At 39.1% G+C, this 23,913-nt stretch overlaps 1 protein-coding gene across 3 annotated transcripts in view; it reads right to left on the minus strand.

Moving 5' to 3' along the window:
* DYNC1LI1 (dynein cytoplasmic 1 light intermediate chain 1) overlaps positions 1-19,083 on the minus strand; it is a 30,312-nt gene extending 11,229 nt beyond the window's left edge. Inside the window, exons 1-5 of one of the 3 annotated variants that reach the window (XM_036431692.2) lie at positions 18,818-19,078; positions 18,505-18,578; positions 6,382-6,498; positions 5,449-5,679; positions 2,374-2,543 (exon numbers count right to left, since the gene is read on the minus strand). In XM_036431692.2, the coding sequence (XP_036287585.1) occupies positions 2,374-2,543; positions 5,449-5,679; positions 6,382-6,498; positions 18,505-18,578; positions 18,818-18,963 (738 nt within the window). In that variant the 5' untranslated portion in view covers positions 18,964-19,078. Of the gene's footprint in view, positions 1-2,373; positions 2,544-5,448; positions 5,680-6,381; positions 6,499-18,504; positions 18,579-18,817 lie in introns of all 3 variants that reach the window. The other 2 variants (XM_045579350.1, XM_045579349.1) reach the window with 2 other exon arrangements.
* Between the last annotated feature and the right edge of the window lie 4,830 nt (positions 19,084-23,913).

The raw sequence follows: 23,913 nt of genomic DNA on the forward strand, positions 1-23,913 counted from the left end.
GTTCAATTTTGGGTGGGGGAATATCATAAAACTACCACTTTGAACTGAAGGACCTAGAATATCAATTACTCCTATTTGTCTAGAGCCATTTAGTTGGAATCTTAAGACTAATAAATAATTTTATTTCTTTAAAAGGCATTAAATTCAAAGTTATACTGAATGTGGTAAAAACACTAAAGAGAAAGTTTTAGTACAGAACAAGACAAGCTTAAAATACTTGCTAATTCAACTATTTATGTCCTAGCACAAAGTTTTTAAGATCTAAAATTTATTCTAGTTCTATAAAACACTGTGTTCCCAGGGAGTCTGCATCTCTCACTATTTCCTCTTTGTCCTCTGTTTATCTGATAACTCTTGTTGACCTTCATTTCTCTTCTGGTGCCTTTTCACTCTCACTACAATTTCACCAATAGCAAAAACTGGGGGAGATTACAGGCTATTTTTAAAATGTCGCCTGTACAATCAATGAAACAAATTCTAAATTCTACTTGCTACAGAAAAATGTTACAGGAAAAAAGGCATGTTCAAATATTTCACCAAAACCTTTCTGAATTGAAGGTATAAAATTTAAATATAAACACTCAATAATGTTAATTATACCTAATAATAGTGGCCCCGTCCACGAAATTCATGCACATTAAAAGGGAATTAGAGGAAATATTTTAATATTGCTATTTGCCCTTTCTCTGTAATAGACGTGTCAGAGATGAAAGAAAATTAGTAAAATGTATATGAAAATCTCCCTCCTGTCAGAGTCTGGACCTAGAGTCAAGTCCCCGCCCACCACCTGCAATGCACTTGAAAAACGCCAGACCCAGACCCGGCTGGCTCCACCCTATTGGGTGAGATCCAGACCCCTCTGGCCCCACCTCTGTCAAGCCCTTCCGGGTGCCCCTCCCTCCTCAGTCTCAGGTCCTCTATCAAGCCCCCAGGGCGGGGAGGCACGGGCCAGGAGCCATGCAGCCTCAGGTCCCTGCTGTTCAGTCATGGCGTCTGGACTAACTACACATTCCTCTATTGTATAGATAGATTAGTTGGGGGTCAAATTTGATATGTAAAGAAATCTTTACATAAAATAAGAGATCTGGATCTAAGGCAAGAAGCTTAGTCTCTCTGAATCTCAATGTCTAGTTTTTAAGCCCTGTGGAACTACCATTCTTCATCCACCCCAGCATACACATTCTCCAATCCCCCTACACATTTTAAAAGCTCTTAAACAGAAGAACACTTGATGGTGCTTTAGATTCTGTGAAATATAGTAGATGATATCTTCTGGCTTGAAAGTTTTATGCATCTATAACATTATTAAACGATTCAGATTCCTTTAAGCTTAACAGTTTTCTCCTTTGGAAATTTATGAAGGAAGTTATTGTGTAATTGGCAGGAAAATATCTGCGCATAAACAACTCTTTGCCAAACAAAACAAAAACAAATCACTCACAAGAGGATTCTAGTGTGACAGTTTAAAAATAGTCTTAAAGAAAAGGTATAAGTAACAATTAACTAAAACAGGTCATCATCTGAAAAGCAGATAACAGACTTGATTTAAATACTACCCTTCCAAAATTGTTATTGATAAATTCTGTAGTGTTTAAAGTAAAATTTAAGCTAGATTAAATTTTTTTAATCATTTTTATCCCCAAGATGAATAAATTCCATACCCTCCAATTATACATGCAAATTTTATGTATTACAAAAAATATTACTAATTTTAGATCTCGAAAGGGTTTATTTGTTCTGTCATTTTCTTAACTATTCCATGACTTACAGAGAAGATAAACTTGACATATAATTTTTAAAGGAAATTTGACTTTATTATAAAGTGTATATAGTGACAGATTAAATGAACAGAATTTTGATTTTAGCAATCCTCTCAGAACCTCTTTATTAAATAAGTAAAAAGCCCCTGGTAACTGCATATTAACCTCACATATGAGTGCTTAAAAGCCTATTTTATTTTAGGCATTAAAAATAGATGTTTAAAAGTCTGGCTTTTTTTTTAAAGTATGTAATCTCATATTAGGATATTAGTATTACAACATTTAATGTGAAAAATTTATAAAAATTAATAATTAACTTATCATCTTACCTGTGTTTATTTCTTTATACTGACTGTATAATGAAGTCTAATTAAAATTTGGAAAATGATATTTAACTACAAAGAGAATATCCAAAGTAACGTTTTCTTTCAAAGAAACTATGATCAAGATCATAAAACCAACATATAAATATCACTCAATTATTTTAAACCATTATTTATATTTAAGAAATCTAGGGAAAATAATGTGTCAACTCCAAAAGGGGTCTGGGAAACAAAACAGTTGTTCATCCTTGGTTAATATCAGTAACATAATCTCTAGGAAGCAAACTAACCTTTGTGCAAACTACTAGTACTGGAATGCCCAGGTTGTGTGTAAGTGTATCCGCACCCAGGGGTAAAACCACACTGTCGTCTTTGTCTTCCTGTGACATGGTATTTCTTCTCTGAGGAGAGGCTGGAAAATCTTCTCCTGGCTCTACATATTCTTGAAAGTCTCTAATCACTGAAAATCAAAGTAAATAATTTAACACATAGTTTAGAAATTGCTTTATTTCAGCAGGTATCTTCTTCTATCATAATCTAAATGTATATGTTACTAGAGTTTGCGTAAAAGAACAAAAAGGATTTGTGAAAACTATTTCAAGAACAATACAGAAACACTGACCCCACATTAATTATTAGGAGGCAGAGTACAACACTGAATAGCTCTAAAGGGTGGGATTCGCTGAAACTGGTTTGGCTCAGTGGTAGAGCGTCGGTCTGCGGACTGAAAGGTCCCAGGTTCGATTCCGGTCAAGGGCATGTACCTTGGTTGCAGGCACATCCCCAGTAGGGGGTGTGCAAGAGACAGCTGATCGATGATTCTCTCTCATTGATGTTTCTAACTCTCTATTCCTCTCTCTTCCTCTCTGTAAAAAATCAATAAAATATATTATTAAAAAAAAAAAAGAGTGGGATTCAACAAAAGCATAGTTTAGTTTGCACAAATTACTTTAGGCAAGTCATAATCTAGCTTTGTCTATCTTCTCTTATTCACAATGAGTACTGAGAAAGGATAAAAGAAAAATATATGTGTGAGGACTGGGGAAGACAGGGGGCAGGGAGAATTCCACAATGACAATCCTAGATGATTTTCTAAATATTAGCTTCCTTCTCAAAACCCTTTATTCAGATCTTCTCCTTTTTACACAGGCGCAATCTTGGGCCACATTCATTAACCCTGGTGAGAATTAATGAAGTATTACCAAAACTGATAAACTTTTACAACTCATTTGCAAGGTTTCAAAATCTTCACTTAAAACAAGGTGAATGTATGAAGAGCCTAAACAATATATACTTTGACTCAGTAATTATTCTTTGAGGAATTCTCAAAGAAACAACCAGTGATTCCTATATTAGACTGGGATTCCCATATAAGACTGCTTCTCATGTTTAAAAGCAAAACAAATTATCCACAGCATAGGATTAAAACAGTATATAAGCCAAAACCGGTTTGGCTCAGTGGATAGAGCATCAGCCTTCGGACTGAAAGGTCCCAGGTTCGATCCCGGTCAAGGGCACGTACCTTGGATGCAGGCACATCCCCAGTAGGAGGTGTGCAGGAGGCAGCTGGTCGATGTTTCTCTCTCATCGATGTTTCTAGCTCTCTATCCCTCTCCCTTCCTCTCTGTAAAAAAAATCAATAAAATATATTTAAAAAATAAAACAGTATACGAGGGAATATTATACAGAGATATAAAGGAAGAAAGTATCTTAAACGTACATAGTGTCAAGGAAGAGGGAATCCTGAACACCTGAGTGCAGTTCCTCCAAGAACAAAGGAATATGCATTTACCCTCCTTAGCAGCTCTGGTAGCTACTAATCTTTAAACCAAAGGCTGAAATCTAACAGTGCTTCTCAAGTTTTAGCAAGCACTTGAGTTTCTGATTTAGTAGTCTGGGTTGGCGCCTAAGAATGTGTATTTTTTTACTAGCTCTCAGCTGTACTGATACTGATGCTCGTAGTCCTGGGACCACTGCTATAGTATAAATTTAGAGAGGGGTAACGAAAAGCCAAAGCAGCCGAAACCGGTTTGGCTGAGTGGATAGAGCGTCGGCCTGCAGACTAAAGGGTCCTGGGTTCGATTCCGGTCAAGGGCATGTGCCTTGGTTGTGGGCACATCCTAGTGAGGGGTACACAGGAGGCAGCTGATGGATGATTTTCTCTCATCGATGTCTCTAACTCTGTCTCTCTCTCTTCCTCTCTGTAAAAAAATCAATAAAATATATTTTTTTAAAAAGAAAAGAAAAGCCAAAGCAATGGCCAACAGGAAAGAAAGGTATATAGATCAATGGTCAGCAAACTCATTAGCCAACAGAGCAAATATCAACAGTACGATTGAAATTTCTTTTGAGAGCCGAAAACCGACTTCTGTGCATGGGCCACGAAGTTTCAATCACACTGTACGTGTGTGCCCACACGTGGTATTTTGTGGAAGAGCCACACTCAAGGAACCAAAGAGCCGCATGTGGCTCACGAGCCACAGTTTGCCAACCATTGGTTTAGATTAAGAACAGCTAGACATCTTTTTCAATGATTTAGGACATATAATCTCTCAAGTTTTTTGTTTCCTTGCATATAAATTACAATAAGTGTCAATTCTCCCCAAAAAGTTATTATAAACTAACAATAACAAAGAAAAGCAGTATTCCATCTGTATATTTTTTTAAGCAAAGTAAAACATTGACAAATGAAGTGCTCTTGATGAAATTCAGAACTGTGGCAATTGGTTTATAGTTAGAAATGACATCATTTCCATAATATCCATGAAAACTTCCAATTTACATGGGCATGTACAAAATATATTATGTACTTTTCTGAATAAAACCAGCTTAATATCTTTATACAAGGTATCCCCCAAAAAAATGTATATTCACTTTGAATAATTGTAAAGGCAATGTTTATTAAAATACCTTTCATTTTCAAGATGTAATAGAATCTATAGATATTGTGTGCATACTTTTTTGAGACACCCTATATTTGGGTTGTTAACATCTTTTTGGACATATTTCATTTTGACAAGGTTGATAAGATTGTTCTGCTTATCAAGAAGTGAACTGCTGAAAATGAGCAGCTGAAGGATTCAAATTTTTAGATCTTGAAGACAACTTTTCAAAATGAACACATATGGCCTTTTGGCAAAGAAGCTAAGGCTCCTCTACAAAAGAGTCTGCCATTCTGTAGACATTTCCAATTTAAAACTACACTGAAATCTAGCATAGCATTTAAGCTGAATTTCAAAAACAGAACTCACATTGTATTTCTGACATTAAACTTTATTCAAAGTAAAAAAAAAATCCCAAAAATTATGATTGCCAGTTAGGAAATTTGCTTTTGAAATCTATATTAGTATTTCTAGACTACTCACATTTTTGTTCCATTTCTTTCATTTCTTCAGGAGGAATTTTCAACTTGTCTATATGTTCTCTAACAACACTTGCCCATTTTTGTAAAGAATCCAAAGCAGTCCAAGGCTTTGACATATCAACAACCAGCATAATCAGAGTGTCCTTCAGGGAAATGGCTTCCAGTGAAAATTTAAGGAGGCCCTTGTGATACAGATCTCCATCTAAGATCCACACATTACATCTTGTTTGATCTACAACAGACAAAGGAAAGTTACCAAGGCAACAGGATTAAGGTATTTCATCATCCAACTAACAATACTTGGTATTTTAGATCATCTCCACAGGAGATGCCTCTTTTAACAAAGTTCAACTACTTAGGTCACATCTACCAATTTAGTAAAGGCCTGTCAAATATTCAGGGAAATGCCTGAATGGAACCTCAGCATCCTCTACTTCATATTTCTTAATCCCAAATCACAGACTGAATAACATGTTGCTATTCTTACCATCAGCAGATAGAGCCATGCATATTCAAGATATTATTTATAAAAATGAGAAGGCAAGTGATCTATAGAAGAAAAAAATGGTTGATCAGATAAGAAAAGCCAAGAAGATGACATTTTTATGTCAAAAAATGAAAAGGAGATAAAGGGGTCAGCAAACAATCATGGGATACTATTATTTCATCATCGGAGGGAAAATAAACTGAAAATTGATATTTCCAATGATAGCAAGAAAACAGGTCTGCACACCAGAATACATAAAGATGTTTAAAAGTATGACTCTATGACTCCCAATCCCAAACCAATAGATATGACTAAACATAACTATTTAATGATTGGCATGATATAGTAGGACTCTTAATGAAAAATGGCACACTCAAGACTAATATGAGCAGCAGTGCACCTTGGAAGGAGTTCAGAAAACATAGGTTACAAATAGATGATATTCACCATCCCTGTCTTCATCATGAACATTTAAGTACAAATATTCCAATCCTCTTCCTTTCTTGTATTCCTCTATTCCCTGAATTTTTCTTATTAAGCTTGTTTTTCCAGCTCCGTCTTCACCTGTAAAAAAAAGAAATCTTTTAAACTGTAATATGGAACACACATACACGCAAATGCTTTCTGTTGCTAAGTGAAAAACCTAGTTGGAACTAGCTTCAACCAGAAAGGTAATTTGATGGAAAATAATCAGGAAACTGTAGAGTTGAAGAGGCAGACGTTGCCTCCAGGATTTTCTCTCCCAGTGTCTCTGTTTCTCTTGTTAAGTCTCTAGTACTATCCTATTACAAATGGCTTCCTCTGTGGGTATTTTTCAGGAAGCTCAACTCTTATGTCATCACAGTTTAATTTATAAGGAACAAAATACCCTCAGCTTTCAGTTTGAAGAAATCCGAGTAAACACTCTTAAAAATATTAATAACAAAACACTCATATGATTTAAACTTGGCACAAGTTTTAAAAGTTTAAAACTAGGCTAGCTATCCAATATTTTGGTAAGAATTTTTTTAAATTGTGAATTTATTTAAATACTACATGTTACTGTTTCATAAACTTATTTTTATTAGCAATATTATGTTAATAGTAGTTTCTTGGATCTAAGGACTTATTCCTGGAGATTCATGAGTTCTCTTGAGAATTTAAAAATTGTTTTCAATTTCATGTTAAGTTTTTTTTAAAATTATATATATCTTAGATCTTCTGAATGACCATCTTTAAATCTAAATGCTGCAACAAGACTGCAGTACCCACCTCTGCATTGGAATTTATAACTCTACTGTGCCAAGCTGAGACAGAACAAGTATGCCAAACTAAAAAAAAATGTCATAGAGCTGTCAGTTCTATATTCAGTTGTAATGGCCAGACTGGTTCTTTTTATGAACCACCCTCTAACACTTCATAGCAATAAATAGCTTTAAATAGATAATAAAGAACTTTCCATTAAATGAGTACTTATTTTTTAGCACTATTATTGCAGTGTACTATTAAAATGGCCCATCAAAAAAATAGATTGGGTTGTAAATATTAATATGCATGATAATGACAATGATTCCTTTGATGATCCATAATGCTTAAAAATGGAAATAATAAAGTAAATCAGGGAAAAGTAAAATACATAAATATTGATGTCTACTATTAAACCCAAATGGCATTTAATTTCAATAAGACATCATTTGTTTTATACATAGATAGATAGATAGATAGATAGATATATTTTAATCCTCACCCAAGGAGTGGGGATTATTTTTTCTGTCAATTTTAGAGAGTGGAAGAGAACACTGAGGGGAAGAAAGAGAAACATTGATGTGGGATCAGTTGCCTCCCCAACTAGGGGCAGGATAGAACCTGTAACCCAGGTACATGTCCTTGACTGAGAATCAAACCTGAGACCATCCAGTGTGCAGGCTGACACTCTAACCACTGAATACACTGGCCAGGGCAGCTCTATAGTTTTAATGGCACTTAATTTATAATTCATTTTAGCTTTGTAATTGTTCAAGAACTATAAACAAAAAGAATTTAAAGAATTTGTTTCTATTCACCTCAATAGGCATGAAAATGAGACATAAAAATAATTTAAATCACTGGGTAAGGAGGTCTATGAAAACCATTTAAAAAGAGTCTAACTAGCCGAGACGGGTTTGGCTCAATGGATAGAGCGTCGGCTTGGGGACTGAAGGGTCCCGGGTTCGATTCTGGTCAAGGGCATGTACCTTGGTTGCGGGCACATCCCCTGTAGGGGGTGTGCAAGAGGCAGCTGATCTATGACTCTCTCTCATCGATGTTTCTAACTCTAGCTCTCTCCCTTCCTCTCTGTACAAAATCAATATAAATAAATAAATAAATAAATAAATAAATAAATAAATAAATAAAAAGAGTCTAACTAGGCAGAGTAGAGGCCTCTTATGGCCTCTAATAGTTTCACTATTCTGTATGGACTACAATGTTAGATACATTTCATTATACTTGTAAACTATGGACTGCAGGTGATAACTGAAAGGTTAAAGTGAATAGGATCTGTTTAACAATAACGTGTCAATGTCAGTTCATTGATTGTGATAAAGGTAATAAATGCGATAAATGTAATAAATGCGACACTGTGGGATGTTGATGATGGGGGAAGTTTTGCAAATGTGGGAACAGGGAATATTCAGAAACTCTTTGTGCTTCCCACTCAACTTTCCTGTGAACCTAAACCTGCTCTAAAAAATAAAGTTCATTAACTTAAAGAAGTACCTGAGCCTGTTGTTAAAAAAAGAAAAGAAAAGAATCATGGCTTTTCCTATGGCAGGTTACTTTCCTGAAAGGAATCCTCTGAGTGAAAATGGCACCAACTGAAAAATGATTATCCCACAGAAACAATGTTATGTACTGCAAGCAAAAACTTAGTGCCCAGATTTATGATAGAAGCTTACATCAACAATAGAATGTTCAACAAGAATTTTCTTAAGTATATATAGATCCATAAAAATAGGCAGTAATTATATTTAACTTCATTTAAGTTGACACAAGATTTACCTTATTTCTTTTTTTTTTTTTTACCTTATTTCTTTAATTCTCAGTTTAGATATTAGAAAGTAAAAAGATACCTTAAAAACAATAAAAAAATAAAATAAAATAAAAACTTCAGGTGAAGTGGGGACCCTGGGATGGACAAAAAAAAAAAATGAAGGAGGGCCCTGACCGGTTTGGCTCAGTGGATAGAGCGTCGGCCTGCGAACTCAAGGGTCCAAGGCTCAATCCCGGTCAAGGGTATGTACCTTGGTTGTAGGCACATACCCAGTGGGGAGTGTGCAGGAGGCAGCTGATCGATGTTTCTCTCTCTTCGATGTTTCTGGCTCTCTACCTCTCTCCCTTCCTCTCTGTAAAAAATCAATTTTATATATATATATATATATATATATATATATATATATATTTATTTATTTAATTAATTTTTAAAAAAGGTGAAGGAGGTTAAGAGATGTAAATTTCCAGTTATAAAATAATTAGGTCCTGGGATATAATGTACAGCATACGAAATACAGTCAATAATATTGTAATAATTTTGGATGGTGATAGATGGTTACTATATTCATGGTGATCACTTCATAAGGTACATAAATGTCAAATCACCATGTTGTACATCTGAAACTAATGTACTTCAATAAAAAAAGAAAGAGAATAAGTACTAGTATACACATTGCTGCACATGAACTCCAGGAGAATCTTCATGCATGACTTCAATATACCTACCACCTATAATCTAATGACCCCAGATTTCCTTCCAGACCCAGCCTCTCCTGAACTGCTTGTTAGCTGTAACTATTTGGATGTCCCATAAATACCTCAAAATCTCAACATGCACAAAAGCAGTATCATTATTTTGGCACCTTTCCCCAACACACTCACTTATATAATTACTAACATAAGACTCCAACCTCAAGGCCTTTATAGCCACTGTTTCCTCTACCTAGAACAGTGGTCGGCAAAATGCGGCTCTCGAGCCACATGCCTCAATCAGATTGAGGATGTTTTTAGCAAAGGCCAGCTTAGGAGTACCCTAATTAAGTTAATAACAATGTGCCTACCTACATAGTTTAAGTTTAAAAAATGTGGCTCTCAAAAAAGAAATTTCAATCGTTGTACTGTTGATATTTGGCTCTGTTGACTAATGAATTTGCTGACCACTGGCCTAGAACATGCTCTTTTCAGAAATCCATATGTTATTTAACCTTCTTCCTACCTTCCCCAACCATCACTTCCCTAACAACCCAATTTAGAATCACAACCACCCGACATTCCCATGTGCCTTCCTGTATGTTTTTTTTTTTTTCATTGAACTTACGAACATAATACATATTTTACTTAGTCACTCCCTACCCCCAAAAGCTCCAGAGGAACAGGCATTTTGTGTTTTGTTTGCTGCTGCAGCCCCAGTGCCCAGAGTGCCTGTGACTAAATCAGCTTTAATGGCCAAACCATTTAAGAAACAAAAGTCACTGAATTCCAAGTTATTTATAAAACAGCACGTAGTACCTAATAGTTTGAGGAGTTAAAAGAAAACAACAAACTACATATGTACTTCATTTATGCAATTAATATACCTTTCAAGTGGCAAGTAGTGCAATGGAGCCTGAGTGATTTCAAACATTGATGAAAGAATTCATCAGCCGATTGTCAATCAACTGTAAGAAAGCTTTTTCTTCAGTTCCTGGACCTTCAGCTGGCAGTGAAACAGACATACCAGCTTTACACGTGCCAGCCAAATAGTTAATGATCTGTAAACATACACTTCCACAAGCAGAGAGTACCTACTTACACAAGCTAATGTAAAAGTCCTTCTAATAAAGCAAATAATCCTTTAGAGATGATGTTAAAATTATTCTCTTAATATTTTTATCTAAATTTGCACTTATACTAAATTTTCTTAAAGGGGGCATGCAGGAGGCAGCTGATCCATGCTTCTGGCTCTTTCTCCCTCTCCCTTCTTCTCTGAAAAAAAAAATAAAAAATTCAATAATATCTATTTTTTTAAAAAAGGATATCTTTAAAACAAATCAAAACATTTCATTAGATCAAATTCTATTCTAATAAAGCCATTTTCACACCCTCATCCCAGTGTTGGGAAATTTTTCCTATAAAGGACCAGGTAGCAAATATTTTAGGCTTTGCAGGTTACATAAAGTCTCTGTCACATATTCATCTTTTTGTTTTCTCCCAACTCTTAAAAATGTGAATAAACAAACCCCATTCTGAGTTTGCTGGCCACATAAAAACAGCATACAGGCCAAAGCATGTCCCAGTTGGGAGAGCAAAGGAGGAAAGGCTTTTTAATCAGATTACAGTGAAATTCTCCATAGCAAATAAACCTGTATTCCAAATTTGTCTGAACCCAGTCCAAATTAGTCACTCTCTGTGAGCCAAGTATAAGATCCAAGTACTTCAGTTTTACCATAAAGCAATAACAGCCATCAATTCTCACTTCTTCGCTCAAATTTGAAAGCCAAATTAATTATAAAAGAAAATCTCCTTAAACAATCACCAAAACAGTATAGGAGAAAAGGTATGCTCATAATACTGTTTTATCTCCCCAACAGATCTCTAATTCAACAACAGGATGTAATGTCCATAAACTTTTCAATGATAACTATCAAACAGATTAAAAACAAGAAGATTAAGATATAATTTCTAACTGCAACATTGTACCATTATTTGAATGAACCTGGACAAATCAGGTATTTCCGTTTGTGTGTCTCCCCCCCCATCCCCCCAAATAGAGGTGGTAAAACCAGACAATTCCTATGGTGATGGATTTAAAGTTCAATAACTATTATTATTCATTACTTCTTGATCAATGATATATCAGAAATAAAATTCCTTTACAAGTAAACTGTTTTGAAAAGACATAAAAACATTAACCATGTGAAAATGAGCAAAGCAAAACACTTAAGTATACATTAATAATAGTTATCTTGAACACTTCAATGTATGCCACTGTTTGAAGTGTTTTACAAACATCCCATATAATCCTCACGATAATCCAAAAGGCAAATATTATAGTCTGAAAGATTAAGCAACTTGCTAAAGAAAGGTTATGGTCTGAATCCAGCAATACTCCTAAACCGTATGACACTACCATTGTTCCTGGAGCAACTTCTAATCTTGACCAGTTTAAGATTATCAGGGTTGAAAAGGGTAAAATTAAACAGTACTCTGCTTTCCTTTTCTCCGTACCTTCTCTGTTATCCTGAGGACTAAAGTACTATACTCTTCTTGCTCCACACAGGTTTGTGTGCCTGATGCCTGCATTCTACACAGAGCTTTGATTCACATTTCCATACCTCTGTTGGATACATTGATTCATAGCATCATGATAATCATAGTCAGAACAGAGAATTCTAGACTACCATATTCCTTCTTTATCCAAGTGAGATATCAACATTGTAAAGTTGACATTTTTGATTTGGCCTTGCATGACATAAAGTAAATCATCCTCTTTTATCTGAAAACTCTGATGACAAAAACTATAAGGGGTCTTCACTGGAACTACCTTTGAACTCAGATCTTCTGCATGGCCTCCCATAGGTTATCGGATGATCCAGGCAAAGGGGGGGCTTTGGTCTGCTCCCCATTTCACAAAGAGTGTCACCTCCCTTTGTGTCAGTCAGCAAGGCTGGGAGAGGCTGTTGTTAACTAGCTCCAGCATCTGCACCTAGTGGCTGCAGATAAACATTTATGCATTGCTGTTCAAGACTACATCCTTCCAATATGTTAAGGAGTGCTTGTATAATAGAAAGTTAGGCAAACCCAATTTTGAATCCTAGCTCACCTCAAAATCCACTTCTGTAAAACAGTGAACATGCTACATAATAAGACACTTATCAGAACACCCAAGTAACAGGAATAATACATGTTTCTATCCCATTGGCTGGCTAAAGCCATACCTTTGAATACCGTCATTCAGCAATCCACATTACATTAAGAAAGTAAAAACTTGTACTTTATCTTTTCCCTCAGTCTCACAGACTGACTAGACATGAACTGGGAACTACTGTTTAATTCCACAAACATTTATGAAGGCCAATAAATGCTAATCCCAATGGTTAACAGTTCTTATGCTCCCGAAGGTCAAAGTCACACTAAAGCAATCATGTTTAATCAGCAGATTTTATATATATTCTACAATTAAATTGCCTTTAAATTAAGTTGGCAATTTTTAACCTACCTACCAGATAGGCACAGATTAAAATGAATAATATTCAGCATTGGCAATTATGCTAGACAAATACTCTCAATTACTGATGGTAGGAATATAAATGGTACAACATCCCCAGAGGACTATTTGGTAATATATATAACGGCTTAAAAGATGTATACTTTTGACCTAGCAATTCAACTTATAGGAATTTATCTCAAAAAATACTGAGCAAATAGAAAATGAAGTATAACAATAATAATCTGCCAATCAATTCTTATGATATAGCCATAGATGTTGTTATTCAGTCACTGGAAGGAAGAAATCCATATCTTCTGCCAATTATAACCATGATTCATAAATTTTAAAAATCTGATTTTAAAACAGTATATAAGGTGTGAATAAGCCTGTTTTGTTTAAATAAATACACACATAGAAAAAAAAATAAGTGATTATCTCTAGATGATGGGATCATACATTATTTTGATTTGTCAAATTTTTCTCTCTAGCAAAAAATAAGTAACACCTTTATAATGTAAAATAATGAGTCCTAATTTTGAGATGAAGATGTTTTAGACATATTTTCTTTTAATTCCTTTAATCCCATGAAGTATGAAAGAATCTCAATGTGGAAGTCAAGAGCTTATTATTTGCCCACAATCCCCCAGCTTCAAAAGGTAGGAAGGCTGACTACTAGGCCCGGTAAGTCTAGGTAAGGACTCCACCAACCTGAGCTGCCATGGTCCTTTTCACCAAGTTTTTACTGCATCATGTTCCCTTGTCCACAGCCACCAGTGTTTTCTTCTCCCCATTCTACTTTAAAAAATTTATTCAGATACCACCATTTCATCAAAATAATGTGACCCTTTTACCAATTATTTCATGCTGACATATTTGATTTTTGCTACTTTGAATCTTTTCCCACAGGAGTTTATAAGCTCCTGGAGGGTAGGGACCAAGTCCTAGCCATGTTTTCCCCACATGACTCAGCAAAGTATTTTATGCACAGCACGTTCTGATGAGTGTTTGATGAATAAATGAATAAAGAGGTAACCTTTCTAACAGCTACTGCTCTGGTTTTACAAATAAAATAAAGCCCAAAAAGGTTAGTTCATGATCACTCACTAATTAATAAAAGATTGAGTCCCATGCTGAAGCTCTTCTCAGTTTTGCATTTTCAAAGCTAATTTTCTTTTTTCTTTTTTAAAAATATATTTTATTGATTTTTTACAGAGAGGAAGGGAGAGGGATAGAGAGTCAGAAACATCGATGAGAAAGAAACATCGATCAGCTGCCTCTTGCACACCCCCTACCGGGGATGTGCCCGCAACCAAGATACATGCCCGTGACCGGAATCGAACCTGGGACCTTTCAGTCCGCAGGCCGACGCTCTATCCACTGAGCCAAACCGGTTTCGGCAGGCCAGCTAATTTTCATTAATTCATGATACCTCAACTCAGAAAGTGAGATTAATGTCTTATCTATAAACCAGGGGTCTAGGTCTCCATAACTTCTCTTAGTAGACAATGAAGTCAGTTAATCTACAGCAATGAGATTTTTTGCAATGAAACTGATACAACAGAAGAATCAGATTAAATTCCTTAATAACTGCTAAACACCTTCTTACGTTTCCTACAAAGAGAGCTCTCTTTTCCTCTAGGGAGACAGTCCGGCGTATAGGTTAAGAATGCAGACTCTGGGTCCAGGCTGCACAATTTAGAATTCTTACGTTGCCTCTTTCTGGCTATGTAACCTATGGCAATTTAATTAATAGCTATGTGTCTACTTCCTGACGTTTAAAGGAAAAATCAGACTATGTAAACAATCATACATGGCTAGTACATGTAAGTATTCTATAAATATTAGTCATTATTATAATTATTATTTCCTAAAGGGAGTTTTCTTATCAAAACATGGGAAAGTAACTAAGATATGAATAAAGTACTCTTATAAAAGCAGCTATTAAAATGTAATTACAATCACTGTAGTAAAAAATTGGTTAAACATGAAGGGTAGCCGAAAGCGGTTTGGCTCAATGGTAGAGCGTCGGTCTGCGGACTGAAAGGTACCAGATTCGATTCCGGTCAAGGGTATGTACCCGAGTTGCGGGCACATCCCCAGTAGGGGGTGTGCAAGAGGCAGCTGGTCGATGTTTCTCTCTCATCAACGTTTCTAGCTCTCTATCTCTCTCCCTTCCTCTCTGTAAAAAATCAATAAAATATATTTTTTAAAAAGTCCCTAAAAGGACAATTGATGAGTCAAATCCTACTAAAAAAACATGCACAAACACAAAAAAAACATACAGAAGACGTTTTGCCTTTTATGTTCAAAAACAAACTTTGCAGAAGCTCTTTCTCAATGGTTAAACACTAATGTCACAGTGTTTGGACGTTCTGATAGGGGTCAGGCCTAGATAATTAAATGATTGCTTAAACACAAGTGACACAGTCAGAGTGGTGTCCCTTAATAAGCTTCATCCTAGAATTCCACAAATATTTGGATTTCAATTTCACTCAAAGATAACCTTTTTTAAAATCCTCACCTGAGGATATTTTTTCCACTGATGTTTAAAGGAAGTAGAAGGAAGGGAGAAGGGGGGGGAAGAGAACCATCAATGCTAGAGACACACATCGGTTGGTTGTCTCTTGTACACACCCTGCCTGGGGTCCTGGGATCAAACCTGTAACCCAGTTACTGCCCTTGACCAGAATCGAACCTGACAGACATCCTTTGGTTCAAGGGCCAATGCTCTCACCACTGAGCAGACTGGCCAGGGCCAAAGACAGCCTTTTAAAGTTATCCAGTAGGAAGCGTACATAGTACTCTCCCTTGCAGGAACTTCTATCAAGTTAGAAAGTCATGCCAGAGTCACAGAACACAGGATCTTATAGCTATGTGACCTTGGAACACTCACTTAAAAGGTCTCTAAAATCATTACCTCATCCAAAAACTGGTGCTAACATCTATCTCCTTTGAGAATAGCTCACACATTGCCAATCCTGACCCTTTTCTCCCATAGGTAATGGGAGAGGAGGACAAGTAGCAAGCTAAGGTTAAACTGCCATTTGTGTCTGGGATACATTAAGCTTTGATCATCATTCCTATTCTAGGCTGTTTCTGGAAATGTAAAACCTTGATATAGTCTCAGATTTGGTTTTTTAAATATGGGACTCCAGAGATCCCCATAATTCATGAAAGCCATGTTAGGGCCAAACATCCTCCTGCCTAACAGTCTCAAACTCATAACAAAGAAAACCACAATCCCTATTTATATATTTATTCCCTCAACCAGCACAAACTGAATGCTACCATAATATGTGATAGTAAAATGTCTTTAAGAAATCTTTAGATGGGAGGGGGGCAATGTTAAAATATGTACACAGATAATAATTGAATAAAAAAAAATGGGGGGGGGGGGAGAAATCTTTAGGGGTATTTTAGGAAATTAATCATAGTTCTACAATCAGTATACAAATCTATTACCTTCTTCCAAAGCTAAAAAGACTTTGATGGAAATCCCAATATACTCAAATAAAAATTTTGCATTTCAAGCTCGTATAACTTGATACTAAATGGAGCTTTATAAACTATTAAGCTCACACAAAAAAGGAAATTTAATCTATCCTAAATATGGAGGAATGGAAGAGTCTGGGGCCTCTAAATACACGCAGTCCCATGCACTGACCCAGTGTCAAAAGCAGGTGTATTTTTTTAAAGCATGCTAAAAAAAAAACCAAAAAAATAAACATGGTGCAACTTCAGTGCAAATCAGAAACATCAAGAAATGAACAAAACTGTCACTTTTGTTTCATGACAAACAGAACCATCCAAGTAATACCTAATGAACAGGAATAACTGGGAGGAATTTATAAAATGAAAACAAAATTCAGGAATCTTGTCTTTACAATGGCAATATTTGAAAAGAAGTCTTATTTAAAGTAATTAAATATAATTCACTTCAATGAAGTCATTAAGTCCACTCTAATATGCTAATCAATAGTAATTTGTTTAAATTCGTAAATTTTAAAGTATTTTCTGGATTTTTTACTTATTTATTTTTGCTTTTGGATCCTAATCTATCCTTGCCAATATAAATATCACTGATGCAGGCACTAATTCAATTTTTTTTAAAGAGAGTTCTGATAAAATATTTTCTGATCCAGTTAAAACAAATCCACCATAAAAAGTCACTGTGCTGTTATTACTTGACCTGACCATAGGAGGTAAGCATTATTATTTCTACAACATCCATTTTTTAAAAGATGAAGAAACTGAGGTTTATAGATGTAAAAACTTGCTGAAGATCACTCAGCTAGTAAGGTAAAAACGAATTTTTCCACTAGCTACGTGTAACCCTTAAAGAACAGAACTTCAATAATCACATTCTAGCTTGGCAGCAGTTCATGTAGAAGTGACTTGCTTCTATCTAAACACTCCTATTAAAAGCAGACCCTTTCAAATAGATTTGACGTGTTTCCTATTTTTAGATGTACTTAGCAAAAATGTCTTGAGACATCACTACCAAACTTTTAAAATAAGCCAATATATATAAAATAGGGAAGAAATATCTCACGTAAATGACTCAGGAGCCACACCTGTAAAAATTATGAACCCTGTGAATTGTTGTCCTCTACCCCACCCCCAGGATCAATAAAGAAACAAAAATACATAACTTCCAGAGAACAGAAGATACACACAGAACAAGCAGGAGATCTGAGACATGAGACCATTCTCCTTCCGTACATCATCCATGTGGCCCGCGGGACTGAACTCTCAAAGGTGTCCTGGTGCCATTTATAAATTTCAACAATTGTTAAGCGACAGTTAAGGCAGCTGCAACATGAGCCCATGGTACGTGGGGGGGGGGGGGGGGGGGAGACTGAAGAAGAACATTTATCCCCGAGCACCAGGTCCCAGGTCTAGCTTCTCTGTCAATTATACAAAGAGTCGGCTATTAAATATTAATGGCATTGCCATTTGCACTGGAGCTCTTTGAAGGAAGAGCCTCCTGCTACCGATTTTTGTTATGGAAAAGGGGGAAACATCCTTTTTCTAGATACACCCTAAGCCGCTAAGAATCGCTCCGATAGGCTCTATCGGATTCTATCCTTGCCAGAGGTGGTTGGTGGCTGATAGGGCCTCCCCCACATCCAGAGGAGGCAGAAGAGCCCGGGAAAGGGCGGGTCCCCGCAGGTCCCAGGCCAGGGGGTCCGGGTTCTCCGGCTCCCGCAGCTGTCAGACCCAGGCCGGCGGCGGGCGGGGCGAGGCGGGGCGGGGCCCGGGTCCACAGTCCGCACAAAGCGAGCCGGCGGCGGCGGGCGGCTCGGACCCCGGCGGGGCGGGGCGGGGCGGGGCGAGGCGAGAGGGTGCAGGGAGATGGGGGAGACACTTACCCAACAGCAGGACGTTCTTCCCCGCGGGGAGCTTCGATCGCGAGCGGGTGGAGACCTCGCTGAGGATGCAGGACCTAACGGGGAGCAAGGCGCACGGCTGAGGCAGGGAGCTGAGGCCACAGCGCGGGCGGGAGGGACGGAGGGAGGGAGGGATGGACACCGCCTCGGCGCGCCTGGGCGGGGGCTGCGGAGGACGCGGCGGCCTGGGCCCCGGCGCCGAGCTCGGGCGGGCACGGATCCCGAGGCGCCCGCCCGCAGGGCCGGGAGCGAGTGTGCTTAGCGGGGACCCGGGGAAGAGGGGTGGGGTCGTTACCAAAGGTTCTGCCCGTCCTCGTCGTCGCCGGCAGCAGCGCCGCCGTTGCCCGAGATCAGCTCGCTGGCCAAGGAGCCGCCCGTGTAAGTCGAGGCTAATCCCGGCGGAGAAGAGCCGAAGGAGCTGACTCGCCCCACAGCCGCCATCTTGGTCGGGAATCACACCACTCCCGGCAAAGCTGAATGAGCGAGGCGGCCGCGGCGGCGGCGGCGGCGGCGGCAGCGGCGGCGGGAACCCGGATATGCAGCGTTCGGCGCACGGGAGCGGGGCGTGGCCTGTGGGGGTGGAGTCCCGGCCCTGCGGGGACTGAGGGAGGGCGCGAGCACGGACTGCGCGTGCGCCACAGGATGGCGGGCGCAGAGGGGGTGCGCGTGCGCGTGCGCGTGCGCGTGCGCCGCGTACGGACGGGGAGTCCGGTGTGCGCTGCCACTCCGGCTCCGCTGAGCTCAGCACGTTGACCTGCTTCGCGCCGCCCCGCTCTCAGCCCCGAGCTGCATCTGGGCGGAATGGGGTGTGTCAGGTGAACCGGGCTCCCTCCCTGCCTTCGGTTGGGTCCACAAACGCCGCAGCCGGCGTGGAATGCCTGCGCTGCCATGGCCATTCCACCGTTCAGGCTCAACGCCTGGTTCCCAGCCTACGCCTGGGCTTCCCCGGCGCCTCCAGGGAAGCGGGCGGCTCCGCTGCCAAAGAGGCCGCCGTTGTGCATAGCCCGCGGTCTGCAGTATTGTTTTGGTCCCCGATCTCTGCCTTCTCAAGGGGGGGCAACGTATTCCTCAAACCTTTGTCCCCCCCCCCCCGCCCCGCCCCAAATCAGGAGCAGATTCCCCCAGCTCCTAAGCAGCAGCATGACACAAAGTGTGTTGGCGAGAGACTTTGTATTCATGGCCAGGATTTTGTAGGAGATGCTCCTGATGAGATTCGAAAAGATCCGCTAGGTGAGTTATTCATCCCTCCAAGTCAACAGACGTTTTGTTCAACATCGGTTTAAAAGGCGCTCTTCTGGAACACCTTAGAAGAGCAGTCGCTTAAAATAATCTGGCCTTTGTACATTTTCACTGAAATGTACGTGTCTTTGAAGATCACTTGATAATAGATGACCTCATCCGTTCTGTTAGGCTAGTGAGAACATCCACAGCTACAGACTGCTATACGTGAATGTTGCAGTTAGCCTGGAAGGCTTTGGAAGCTGGCAAATCCGAGTTCTGTCTTAGCTCCATCAGTTACCGGCAACGTAACCTTAGACAATTTCCTTAACCTCGCCGAGTCTCAGTTTCCTTAGCTGTACCATGGGTATAAAAGGACCCAGGATTGTTATGAAGGTTAAGATGATTCGGATAAAAGACCTAGACCAGTGACTGACACATTTTAAGAGCTCAATACATGTTTATGATAAGTAACTGAAGTTTACCTTTCAAACCTTTGATATCTGACTAAACACGCCCCCCCCCCCCCCCCCCCACCCCCCCGGAACTGATGGGCCTAATGAACTCCTGCAGCTAAAACTCTTCATGTTTTTGTTTGTATGGTTAGGAAAGGAACCAGAACCCTGCCTTGGAATCCCAGGCGTTCTATGGTGACAAGCAGGGTGGGGACTCCCAGGGGGAAGCTGGGACTCGAAGTCACTGTTGTAAAGAACTGTGTAGTGCAGTTGGCCCCTCAGAGTCAATGCCCTGTCAGTACTTTATTCCCCCAGTCATCTTTTTTCCTCAGCATTTCCCCCCTCAATTTTGTTTATATAGAGAGTTGTCAGTTCCATATCATATTTACGTATTCTGGGAAGTATTAATTTTATAACAGTGTCAGGCTGCTAACGCCCCATCACTGCTAGATGCCCAGCTTATATTGAGGCCAAAGTTGTATTCATTGTGGTTTTATAATATCCATACCCATCACTTTTCCATTAAGATAGCTGTCAAGCCGAAACCGGTTTGGCTCAGTGGATAGACCGTCGGCTTGCAGACTGAAAGGTCCCAGGTTCGATTCCAGTCAAGGGCATGTACCTTGGTTGCGGGCACATCCCCAGTAGGGGGTGTGCAAGAGGCGACTGATCGGTGATTCTCTCTCATCGATGTTTCTGATTATCACTCTCCCTTCCTCTCTGTAAAAGAATCAATAAAATACAATATATTAAAAAAATTAAAAAAGATAGCTGACAAGAGCCCAGCCAGCATGGCTCAGTGGTTGAACATCAACTTATGAACCAGGAGGTCACAGTTCTGTTGCCAGTCAGGGTATGTGCCTGGGGTTATGGGCTCGATCCCCAGTGTGGGGCATGCAGGAAGCAGCTGATCAATGATTCTCTCTCACCCTTGATGTTTCTGTCTCTTCCTCCCCCTTCCTCTCTGAAATAAATAAAAATACATTTTAAAAAATAGTAAGAGCCCTACCTGGTTTAGCTCAGTGGACAGAGCATCAGCCTGCGGACTGAAGGGTCCCAGGTTCAACTTGGGTTGTGGGCTTAATCCCCAGTAGAGGGCATGCAGGAGGCAGCCAATCAATGATTCTCTCTCATCATCGATATTTCTCTCTCTCTCTTCCTCTGAAATCAGTAAAAATATTTTAATAAAAATAATAAATAATAATAATTAAAAGAATAATCCATGCTATTACACTGAAAGCAATCCCTCCATTTTTGCACTAAATTCCATCTCCTCAACTCAAAGACATTTTATCCCTCCCTTTAACAGCAAAACTCTTTAAAATAATTGTCTTTATTGACTATCTTCAATTTCCTCCCCCCTTGCCCTTATAACCCACTTCAATCAGATTTTTATCCTATGACGCCACAGAAACTGCCCTTATGTCAGTGACCTCCTTGTTGCTAAATCTAATGGTAAATTCTCCATCCTTGTCTTCCTTGACCCATCAGCAGCACTAGACACTGTTCATCACCCCTTCTGAATATCCTTCTTCCCTTGGCTTTCTGGTCACCATATTCTCTTGAAGTTCTCTTCCTGCCTCACTAGCTGCTCCTTCCCAGACTCCTTCACCATTTCCTCCTTTTCCTGACCAATTAAAGTTAAAGGACTCCTGGGCTCACTCAGCCTTTGTTCCTCTTCTGTACCTACACTTACTCCTTGGGTGACCTCCTCTAGTCTTATTACTTTAAATTTCATCTCTGTGATTAAACTTCCAAATTTATTTATTTTTTTCTTCTTTATTGAATTTATTGGGGTGACATACTAGTTAACAAAATTATAAGGTTTCAGGTGCACAGATCTACCATACATTATCTGTACACTGTATTGTGCTTTCACCACCCCAAGTCAAGTCTCTGTCAAAACTCCAGCCCAGAGTTCCATCTGGAACTCCAGACTAGTATCTCAACTGCTTATTCTGCACCTCCATTCAGATGTCTGATAGTGTCTCAAACTCAGCATGCTCCGAACTGAACTACTTCTTATCCCTGCAAAAGGCCTTTCCCACTAGGTAGCAACTCTTTGTTGCCTAAGTACTTCTCCCACCTCCCACATAGAATCCACTTGGAATCCTATAGTCTCTACCTTCAAAATATACCCGCAATCCAATTTTTTATCATTCATCCACTGATACCCCCCCTGGTCTGAGCTATCATTTCTTGCCTATACTACTGTAAAAGACTCTTCAACATGGCAGCTAGAGGAATCTTTAAAAAATATAATCCAGCTGAAACCAGTTTGGCTCAGTGGATAGAGTAGGGGTGTCGAACTCAATCAGAGAAGGGGCCAAAATCTAAAATCCAGCCTAACTCACAGGCCGAATGGTTTACTGAACAGTCATAAACTGTCATTGTGATGGAAACGCAGCGGAGTGCAGTGATGACAGCGCGGTGCGGGCCACATTGCAAGGCCTGGCGGGACGGATTTGGCCCGCGGGCCTTGTGTTTGACACATGTGGGATAGAGCGTCAGCCTGTGGACTGAAAGGTCCCAGGTTCAATTCCAGTCAAGGGCATGTACCTTGGTTGCGGGCACATCCCCAGTTGGGGATGTTCAGGAGGCAGCTGATCGATGATTCTCTCTCATCAATGTTTCTAACTCTCTATCCCTCTCTCCTCTCTCTTCCTCTCTGTAAACTATATATATATATATATATATATATATATATATATATATATATCCAGATCTTGTAGCTCCTCTATCCAGAACCTACAATGGGCTCCTTATTTTAATCAGAGCAAAAGCTAAAGTGACCCATAAGCTGTACAGGATCTGGACCCATTGGCTCTCTGAATGTTTCTGCTCCACTTTCTCCCTCAATTTCTCCTATCCAGCCATATTGGCCCCGCTCTTGTTCTTTAAACAATCAAATAGAGATTTTTCTTTCTAATGTTTTCTCTGAAGGGAAACACTAGCTTATTCCCATGCCTATTTCCTTTTCTTTTGGCTTTGGCTTTTCAGCTGACATTCATATAAACTGTGATCACCAGCATTTGGTGAAGCAAATCTCACCTGAAAATCTGTTAGCTAACTCGCTCTCCTCCTGCAATGTTTTTGCTCAGTTCTCAGCTTCTTGATAAGGTCTACCCTGACCACTGCATTTAACACTGCAACTTGAACCTTTATCCCTGGAATTCCAGATTCTTCATATCTTGCTTGCCTTTTTGTTTCCCATAACTTTTATTGCCTTCAAACATTAGTATATAATGTATTTATTATTGTGTGTGTGTGTGTTTTAAAAGAAGTGGATACAAAAAAAAAATTCTTCACTCCAACACCTGAAAGCTCTCATTTACAATATTTTAACCATTTTTTAATATAAATCCTTCTAAAATATATTACACATTTCTCTTGCTACGTTAACAGGTTATATGAACACAGATTTTTTTATTGGAGGCTCTGGGTTTCCTTAGGTTTATTGATAATAGTAACTTGCTTTCATAAGGAAGTGCTTAGATACTGCTGGGATGCCCAGCGGTGTACCCCAGATGTCTTCTTCATTTTTGTTTCTGATTTAGCTAAGCCTCAGGGCCTGGAAGTGGGAAATGGGATGCTAGCCAGAAAAGAGACAGCTCTATCTTTTCTGGCTTTCTATCTGTTGGGAGTTTCTCTCTCTCTCTCTCTCTCTCTCTCTCTCTCTCTCTCTCTCTCTCTCTCTCTCTCTCTCTCTCTCTCTTTC

The sequence above is a fragment of the Pipistrellus kuhlii genome, unplaced genomic scaffold (assembly GCF_014108245.1).
Source record: "Pipistrellus kuhlii isolate mPipKuh1 unplaced genomic scaffold, mPipKuh1.p scaffold_m20_p_11, whole genome shotgun sequence".
Classification (NCBI taxonomy): Eukaryota; Metazoa; Chordata; class Mammalia; order Chiroptera; family Vespertilionidae; genus Pipistrellus; species Pipistrellus kuhlii.